We start from the raw sequence: 10,598 nt of genomic DNA, 5'->3' as shown, positions 1-10,598 counted from the left end.
TGGATAACGAAAATTATATCAATAAGAATACGGGAGTAATTTATTATTATTATTATTATTATTATTATTATTATTATTATTATTATTATTGTAGTTGTAGTTGGGTAGGTTGTATGTAGGCTTGTAGTGTTTATGTAAGTAAGTTTAAGGCAAATATTTATCAAGATGTAGAAGTGTGAGTATCAACCCATTCCTTCCGTACCTCTCCCTGTGCCTCCCCAGACCCTCCCCCCCTGTGCCTCCCCTAGACCTCCCCCCTATGCTTCCCCCTGTGCCTCCCCCCTGTGCCTCCCCTGTGCCTCCCCCAGACCTCCCCATGCCCCCCCCTGCACCTCCTCGTGCCTCCCCAAGACCTCCCACTGAGCCTCCTAGCTATGAGAGACACATGATCCCTTCCATCTGGCTTCCTCATCAGAACTCCTCCGTCGACCCAGCTGACCCGCCTTGATCAGCTGTACCCAGTCAACCATAGCACCAGTACAGCAGCGGTTGAGGCAGTAGAAGGTCACCGGGTATTTAGAATGTGGTGTGGGTGATCACTTCTGCCTTAATATACGCTATAAAGAATACTATAGTGTTGAGTAAAGTTGAAGTGGATTATAAAGTGATATTCGTGTACGGTTTTGCAAGGAAGTTGGCAGAACAAGCACTTAGTACTCTGAAGTGGCGTTTGGGATTTGTTTGTCCTCGAACATACAGATATTAGTGGTACTGTGTTCCATCCACCCAATCTAAGAACACTAGGAGGATATCGTGTTTGTATGCTTCAATCTACGCTGGTGACGTCACCCATGCTCCAAACGCTGGTGCTGTCGCTGGTGGTGGTGGCTCCCCATCACTGCTTGGGTCAGGAGGCCACAACCCCTGCAAAACACAGAGGGGGATAACTTGAACCCCTTAAGGCAAAGGCAAGACTCGGAGAACTTGCTCAACACCTCTCGCAGAGCGTGATACCTGCTGTTGCGCTAAAGGTAAGGAACTGTCCATAATTATCTATCACAAGTGAAATATATAATTCTACATTGAGGTAAATACTTTGATAAAAAAACATGAATAAATGAAAATTCTTATATAAACTACATAAAAAAAGGCAATAAAATACTTCAAATAGATACTTCAATAAGTCTAAACAATATCAAAGATAAATTTATTTGATCGTAGAATTAATTTATAAAGTTAATGAAGTGTCTTAAGCCCCACCCAGTCTCCACAGTCCCTCCCATCACTCCCCCGTGCAAACAGTATAGCCTGCCTTCTACTGTATCACTGTTCCTCCATACAACCATGATAAAACTCCCATGCCATCACCTCACATACCACCATACTATTATGCCTCCCATATCTTCCATCCTAACGTGTCATAGTCTTTCCCATCTCCTGCCGTACTACCATAATACTGCCTCTGCCATAACAGTACCTCTCACGTAATCTTCAATATGACCATGAGAGAACCTCCTCCTTCCATCACTACCCATCACTACCCATACCTCCCATATTTTGCTCCATTCCTAACTTAGTGGAAATGGGAAAGATGCCCCAGTCAGACAGACAAACAGACAAACAGACAGAGTAATAGACTGACAGAAAGACAAACAGACAGGAAATCTCTCGACACTTTAATTACCATCTTGTTTCCTCAACATGGACGGAATCCAAGTCCCAAGTACTCAAAATCATTATCACCTCCTCACACTCCCTGTCATAAACAAATGGCAGATGTTGTGTGGATTGGCTTAGTTTGGTCCCTGTTCTGACTCTGACTCCTTTAGAGGCCTGTCAGATTAATGTAGAAGTTAAAGGCAAGTGTCAACCTTCACCATATCTCTGATGACGGCTGACAAGAGGAGTAACTTCGTAGGTAGCTTAGTGGAGGTGAGGTACTGGTGTAGAGGTGTACTTAAAGTTGGTGTGGTGGTCGGTAGCTCCAGGCGTTGAGATTTGCCTCTATTTCTTCTTTTATCTCTTTTCCTCAATGGCATATTAATTAACTAATGCAAATTGCTAACAATACCTCACTAGCCAAGGATTCGAACCCAAGACCTCCGAGTGGAAACTAGAAGTGTTAACCAGTGCACCACAATGACTCTAAATATTAAGTAAAATTTTGTTACACACGTAGCCTGCTCTTTCGTCTTTACAGCATCGATAACCTCACTTGGGGTTAGTCAGAGACACTTATGTAGTTCTGTCGAGAAAAAAAATACAGGATCCAGCAAGATCCATGACGAGTGAAGTATTGCTCGTGTACATGAACTAAATGAGACATTATTGATTGCCTCCATATTCTTTGGTCATACCTAAGTCTGACTGACTTACTAACGGATATAGTACATTATACTGTAGGTAAGACACTTTTCACGTGAATTCATTAAATGTTGAATAACTACATTCCAGTAAGTTTCATCCGTCACTCACGGAAACTGTGCTTGAGAACTCGAAGTCATACTTTACAGGCTGGTGAAAATTACGTCATGCAGTTACAATACTGCGTGCATGCATTTCAGAAATATAATTCAAATACCGTAAGAAAGTAATGTTAATTGATAATTTATCGATACAAAGTTCTTGATGAAATACGAAAAAAAATGAAAATTTGTTAAGACTATAGGTACTGTACTCAGGACAACTCCCCTCGAGAACACTGCACCCGTTACAGCTCTTGTTTGTTATTTCGCTTTGTATTACCCAGAAGTACAAAATTCCAATTCTGAACTTTCAACTCGTCATAGAAGATTAATTCGTAAAGTAACAAGATGCTCTGTATATATTTCGTTGTAGAAAGTCTAGTTTGGTAGTACAAGTAAAGTATTACCTCATATATAGGTGTTTTCTTAAATGATTATTATTTGTCAACAAAGTACAAACAGCAATAGACAGGTATAATTAACACTACATGGTAATAATAAATTCGTGTTATTACCCTGAGGTGCTCCTTCTCCCCAGCTATAGATCGAGCAGTGGAAGTCCTCGATGGATTCATGAATACCTTGACGTCATTACTCAATAAGAACGCCACAACTAACACAGGTACGTGATTGACTCAGATATCTTCACACCTGCCATAATTCACTTAATGGAAATTTGAACAGTTTGTATGACTCCCCAGTGTTCTTGTGAGGTTAGTATCCTTTCTTTAATGCCGAAACAATAACATTATACTAGAGTCAAAATATCATGTCATCATTCAGTTACATTATTGTTATCGTCTACTTTTTTTTAATATTAAAGTCTTGTATACTTTAATTTTTATGGTGAAATACTGTGACAAAACAACGGTCTTACCACTGTGGTCACTGGTATTAGCCAAGGGTACCTCTCATAACTTGACTTCCTATCTTCTCCCTGCAGTAGCTCCGTGTCCCTACCCCTTCACCCAGGTGATCTACGAATGCTTCTACGCCCACCAGAAGAAGCTGACATGGCCGCAGGCGAGACGAGTGTGTCAAGGCATGGGTGGCGACTTGGCAAATCCCGAGCACCCGTTTGCCCCTTCAGACCTACCTGGCAGACACTTATGGTAACCTCACCAGCACTCACTACAGCTTTATTATATATATATATATATATATATATATATATATATATATATATATATATATATATATATATATATATATATATATATATATATATATATATATATATATATATATATATATATATATATATAGATTGTCACTACAGGCTGGTAGCATAGTGGCTGTAAACTGTCTTCCCGCTTTCCTAAGTTATTTATTCATTTAATCATTGATATCCTTAGCTCCTATTTCTTGCTTGTAGACGATTTATATGATTTAATGAGAAGTTGTTTTAATTGGACGGAGTAATGTAGTACGTGGTGTACCTCAGTCATCATTGTTGTCGTCTGTTTTCTTCTTACAACATTTGTTAATCTTGTTCCACCATTTTTATTCTTATACTGTGTACTGACAGCGAGGGAACTAAATAATGACTGAATATATCCAAATCCATGTTTACCAATTACTGTAGCTCCTCCATTGACTTAATGCATGAAAAGATTAGCAATTATTGGTACACTAACAGGGAGGATAGTCATCACAGACCGTACACGTTAACACAGATGAACACCACAAACAATAGCCACAGTTTCATACACTATTCTGTTAATATTCTTCACTCTAGTTGCTATCAGATTTCATTACCAAGTTTATGAATATTGTTTTCCTACTATTTAAACGCAAAATATTTTCAAACAAAAGCGAAGAATCATTCATATAGAGTGCCGCCGAGCGTGACCTGCGCACTGGAGGATTCATCTCGTGCCAACACAACTCATATTGGAGACGATATCCAAACTCAAAGGAACCAATCTCTCTCCTCATCGTCAAAGATGTTTTCAGAATTAACCAGCAATCTCTCTCTCTACACCGTCAGGAGAAAGGTTAGCGGCTTTCACACACTTAAAGCCAATGTGTTGACGTCCTTGCCTAGTTTATGTAGATATTCGCCAGTGAACATTATTTCCCTCTGTCTCTCATTAGTACGTATTAAATGAGCTAATTCTATCTTATATTAAAATAAATATTATTTATCTTTTTCTTGAACTATTTCACCTAACCATACTCTACCTGAGGGGCTAGATTAGGTTAGGTTAGGTTGGGTTAGGTTAGGTTAGGTTGGGTTGTTAGGTTAGCTGAGGGAGGAATATTCAGGTGATTTAATCTTTGGAAAAAATATAACTTGCGTCTGTCTCATAATTGTATTCTGTGTGCATAATTTTACATAATTGAGTCAAGGTGGAAAAAGGCTCCTGGATCTGTTAAAATTTATGGGACAGAAAGATGGATTGGTGAAGCATAGAAGAGAAAATGGATTAAGGAGAATGGGAAGTAAAAGGTAGTGAGAGATGGAGAGAGATACAGAGAGACAGAATAGGATGGATGAGAAGGAAGAGGCTGTGAGAAATGGAAAATGAACGATATAGAGATAGAGACAAATATACTAATAGAACGATTGACAAACGTACAATGAACGTGAAACAGACTGACAGGAAGGGAGGTAGAAAGAGAAACAGATAGAGGAGAGATAAGTAGAGATAAAGACAGAGAGAATGAACAAGGGAAGACAGACTGAAACATATAGAGGGAAATATCAAGCCAGACTCTAGCTCTCTCTGTATGGATTTTGAAGTGTCTCCCAGAAGGCTACTCTCTCTCTCTCTGTTTCATTCCCCACACACGCTCTCTCTCTCTGCTTGTATAACCATTTCACACCTGCTTTCTGGTCTTATTCAAACTCGTTTCAATTTTGCATGTAAAATAATTCTTTTGCCCGCTCTTGACCAAAATGTACTACGCACACACACACACACACACACACACACACACAACACACACACACACTCTCTCTCTCTCTCTCTCTTTCAAACGCATCACTACTTAACCCCCGTTCGTCTTTTCTCCTTCCCTCAGGACCCGGGTACTTCTGGGTAGGAGGCACAGACGTAGGTGCTGAAGGGACATGGCAGTGGGTGTCTGATCGCCCCGTGGACCCTGAAGAGTGGCTCTTTTCTCGCCCGGACAACAGAGCCGGCGACGAACACTGCCTAGAGATCGTTATGTCAGACTACCCTGGACTCTACAATGACGAAACCTGCTCCATAGCTCAAAGGTTCATTTGTCAGTATAGGCATTAAGAGATACGAAAAATATGTGGATGTACAATAAAAGTTAAGAAATTTATTGAAACGCATATAAGATTTATGAAGAATATGAGAAAACATGAACATTTTAGTAAAATATAGATGTATATTAAAGGTAAAATGGTAGATGATTTGGTCTTGTATATTTCTGGCTATTGTTGATACATTCACTTTAACGTAAGAGCCAAGAGTCGACAATCTATAAAATCTGTGTTGTATTTTCATATTTATTTTTTTACAACTACAAGTGTATCCACGTATGCTTATTCAACCAGTAAGGGTATTTTTCTTGTCTGGTAATTACACTAAAAACAAATTAATACATGTGTAAAATAATAGACAATTAAATAGAGCCTCACATTTCCTTATCTATTGTTTATAAGTACAAACAAGTATATAAAATATGTAGACTATTATCATATAAAAGTTTGTATTTGTCTGTTTACTGTTTACATATATATGGACTCATTAATGTACACAGGTATATTTGTTGGCTATTTATATAATGTATTTAGTCTTTTCTCATCTATTGTTTAAAGGTATAAATACATTGATCAGTGTGAAATATAAAGACTATCTAAAAACTTCCTTATGCTGAGTCCTATGATTGGTTGATTTGTCTAGGGAGATATCCAAAATGTTTAGGTAAAATATATTGTATCGGTAACATTAAAGCTAAGGTGTAAAAATTCCCTCTTAAAATGTTAAATAGAAACTCGGAATAAAAATATTTCCTAAAAAAATTGATCCCATTAATATTTTACTTCCGGTATAATTAACTCACCACTTTACTCATCTGTTCAACGTTTTCAAGGACAATAATGATCATTCTTAACGTTTTTATGGCATTATTGAATCCTCAAACGTTATCAAGGACAGGTAAACTACCCAACGACCTATGTAATTCCTTCATTCTCTGGCTGGAGTCTTTCATACACTCCAGGAAATTTATCACCGACTAACAAAATTATTTAGCAAAAGTCTAAAATAAAAAAAATATAATAGGCTTTTCTCTGAGTTCCTGTTTACATATCGAAGGCAGTATTCCGACATAAGCCGCTTCCACAACCTGTAAAAGAATCTTTGTAAACGAGAGATTTCGTAAAAGTTGAATTTCCTCACCCGGCGACGTTGCTCTGTCCTGCCGCCGGCCTGACCTTGGCTTTTGTGCCTCTAACCTTGACCAGGAAGATAAATTCTCCTTGGCTTCTTTATTAGTATTTATTGATCTTTTTTTTTTATTGTCTGACGCTGTAGCTGCTGCTGCTTCTAGTGGGACTTAAGGTGAGAAAATGTCAAAAGTTGATATAATGCTCTTTTCTTCTCTCTCTCTCTCTCTCACCTGTTTGTTCTCATGTTCCGTCTTTTCATGTGGCTTCTCTTGCTCTCATTTTCTCATCGTTTATTATTCCATCTGCTTCTGTGTATTTCTTAATGTCGCCTTTTCTTCTCTTTCTCAGAAATATAACTTACATATAAATGCATCTCAAGTTTTACCAGAGTTACCGCAAACAATTTACCTCGCCGTTTTCTGTTACACTAACTGAACCTGATATTTTTGGCTTCCGCCCCGTAGAGTTGTTTTGTTTTAATTTTGTATCCAGTTTATAAGGCTTTTAATTATGTTTGTTCTTGTTTCTGGTGAAGGAGGGGATAAGTCTATTATAGGATAATTACATTTTAAGGATTGGCTGGGTGACATGTTCTACCTAACTTTTTCCAACAGGAGGAAAATAGGAATTCAGTTCATCCCGTTCTGATCAAGTTTTAATTATGTGTCAAATTTGAATTACTTAGTGGAATCAGGAGTTGTTTCTTGTCCTAATACTAAATGATACTAAATGTTACATAATACTTCCTTGAGATAAATGTATAGTATATATCAGGTGCCTCAAAGAGAGCTCAGGTTCTCAACTGGCTCAGCCATGTTAATATTGTTATTATTATCCACTCTGTATCTGTGTTTTTCTGGCTAAATAAACTGTTTCAATTCAATAGTCACTGGTTCGTGCTAAAGTCACCACCACCGTTCTACTTATTTGTGAGGTGGTGCCTAACTTCGCAGTTGGGGAATTGAAGATAGTCAAATGCAGTGCCGCCCACACTGCCTCCTTTTCTACCCAAGGTTTAGTGCATCGTATCCGTACTGCCCCTATGGCCCTAGCTGTACTTTCACATCTATTATGATAATATTGTCATTGAAAATATCACGTAAAGGAAATGTTGCATGATATAAGTACCATCTATATATTGCAGTAGATTCCTTAAATCCATGACATATATAAACAGTTTATTCTATATCAATATTTTCTTCACCGGATCCTTAATTGTACTGTATAGTGTATTAAGTTTTGTGGTAATCTCTCTCTCTCTCTCTCTCTCTCTCTCTTTCTCTCTCTCTCTCTCTCTCTCTCTCTCTCTCTCTCATCTTCACCTGCTACCTACCTGCACCCAACTCCTTCTCACCTGCCTGTAGTCTCCTTACATTTCATCAGCCCGTGGTTGAACGTCTCGCCTCCACTTCTCTTTCTTTTTTCTCATACATTTTGTTTTCTTTTCTCCTTTACTTTTCCTTTACTGTTATGATTCACAGCAGTTTAGAATCAGTGTCAAGTAACACCTGATGATCTAGAGGATTCAATTATCCATTTTAGTGTCTACGGTGTACAGTTTTCTGCCCGTTCTTGTCAACCTTTTGTGGCTCTTGTGTTTTGGATCAAAGGTTCGTCATTTTTACCTTGTTCCATTTTGTGAATGAATGAGAGAGAGAGAGAGAGAGATTTATGATAATAGGGTTATCAACTACAAAGTAAAAGAAAGAAATGAGATTAAACATCACAAATGTGTGTATGGACACCTGAGTGACGTTGTGTTTGCAATGTGGTATATGGTGTGTGTGTGTGTGTGTATGTGTGTGTGTGTGTGTGTATGTGTGTGTGTGTGTGTGTGAACCACTAGTTGATGTTGCATATGTGAGGCCGTGCGTGTATGACCCAGTGTGAATAGACCACTTATTAATACATTTTAGGGTGTATATATTTGTGCATTACTGGACCAAAGACCTGCAGATTGAGTAAAGGTTTTGAGGCTGAATAAACAAACAATGGTGGTAAGATGTGGCGCGGTTTTATTGAACTCTTATGTACAATTTTCTTCGTAAATACATGATAATCAGCATTCAAAATGTAACAAAGATTACAAAAATATATATAAGATAAATATGAAAGCCGAATATCAAACGAAGCTTGGCCATTGGCTTCGTACTTTGTCAATTGCTACCTAAATATTTATATCCGAGAATAACTTTTTTTTCCAATCATCTCACACAAGAATGATGCTGGGATGCATTTTAAGGGTTTTTAGGTGAACATTTCATCTCTTGCCTCGCACAAGCTTCCTGAGACTGGTATAATTTATCTGGATTGTTTATTATTATTATTATTATTATTATTATTATTATTATTATTATTATTATTATTATTATTGATATTATTATTATTATTATTTTTGCTGAGTATTTTCATCTAATGATTTAGTTTGGGATTCTAGGTATATCTTGTAAATTGTCTTCCTTATTGCACATAACTAATATAAATCAGAAAGTTTGGAGAGTTTGTCATGATAAGATTTTTATTTCATTGTCTTTTTGTGATCACAGATTTTCTTTCCAAATTTGGATACGTTGTAGTCTTCAGAAAACTTAAGCTTAACAAAGGATGTTAAGTTACACGTAGCAAGAGAAATAGATCTCGAAACCCAAGGCTTTACTTTTGGTTGAGCAAATTCTTAAAGCACAAATTCTGTATCTTCAGGGGATGGCAACCGATCCTTTTGTATTAAGTTAAAAATAGCTATTAAAGCTTAATTATTGTTTTTTTTTTATTATGATCAGCTTTCATTCAGTTTTGACTTCCAACTTTATCCAATCACCACTGAAACTCGCATATGACGTCAGATTGTTCCGTAGCCAATGAGAACTTTGGTTAGCCTTTAGTCCGTAAGTCATTCTTTAAGCAATGTCAAAGTTGAACTTGTAAAATTTATTTGTATATCAACCAATCATAACTCATCTAATATTATACATAGTATCATCTTACAGTCATTAAGCTTTACTCATTAATTTCTAACAAGATTAATGATTCTTCAAAGTTACTACATAATGTTTTATATCATTGTGTATAGACAAATAATACAGCTATATAAGTTCATACTCCGGCCAGCCTACTTATAAAGTGGCCCATCTGCTCTCGGAATGACCCTATGACTTAGGCACCCTCTCTGACCAATCACAGTTGAGAGTGAGGGCTTGACGTAAGCCTTGAGCTTCGAGGAGGCAACAAAAGCTTGAAAGAGAATGAGGTAACGGATAATATATAATGGTATAACATATATTACTCTGTGACATCTCGGTGAGGAGGCTAATTTGTAACAAACAAGTAACGGATAACAGAAACAAAAATAAAGGAGAAGCGATGAGACACACTCAGGAAAAGTATAACAAATTAACTAACACGCTGACTTTTATTATCACAGTAGAGGGAAAAAACAATAGTGAGAAGACCTTTTTTATTTTCTATGCCAGATATAAGTCACAAGTGCCCACAGGAGGCGTCAGAATATAATATGAAAAATAAAACAGATTTATATCAAAATACACTTTATTAATACAGATTAATTATTATTATTTTCTCTGCAGTTAATAATTATATATAAATTATGCTTTTGTATATTTCCGTCAAATTTCATATTGATATTTTATTCTGATCAACACTAATTTTGAGCAAGTATTGTGTACTGTTTATTACACAGTATATTGTATTATTTCATTTAATTATGCATGTTATAGAAGAGATATTCTTAATCTCCTGGGAACTACTTAACATCTACCTAGCAAAAGAAAATATCCATAAATGTTTTAATGGTGTAAATGCTCGAC

At 36.9% G+C, this 10,598-nt stretch overlaps 1 protein-coding gene across 1 annotated transcript; it reads left to right on the top strand.

The window, feature by feature from the left end:
- Positions 1-465: 465 nt before the first annotated feature.
- LOC121876149 (perlucin-like) lies at positions 466-7,554 on the top strand. The gene is made up of 5 exons (XM_042381086.1): positions 466-971; positions 2,944-3,027; positions 3,349-3,517; positions 4,758-4,810; positions 5,433-7,554. The coding sequence occupies exons 2-5, from the start codon at positions 2,979-2,981 to the stop codon at positions 5,654-5,656; spliced, it is 495 nt and encodes a 164-aa protein (XP_042237020.1). The 5' UTR covers positions 466-971; positions 2,944-2,978; the 3' UTR covers positions 5,657-7,554.
- Positions 7,555-10,598: the final 3,044 nt, after the last annotated feature.

The sequence above is a fragment of the Homarus americanus genome, unplaced genomic scaffold, assembly GCF_018991925.1.
Source record: "Homarus americanus isolate GMGI-L3 unplaced genomic scaffold, GMGI_Hamer_2.0 scaffold34921, whole genome shotgun sequence".
NCBI classification, from domain to species: domain Eukaryota; kingdom Metazoa; phylum Arthropoda; class Malacostraca; order Decapoda; family Nephropidae; genus Homarus; species Homarus americanus.
Note: the sequence above shows the minus strand (reverse complement) of the source record. Positions and strands in the feature narration are given on the sequence as shown.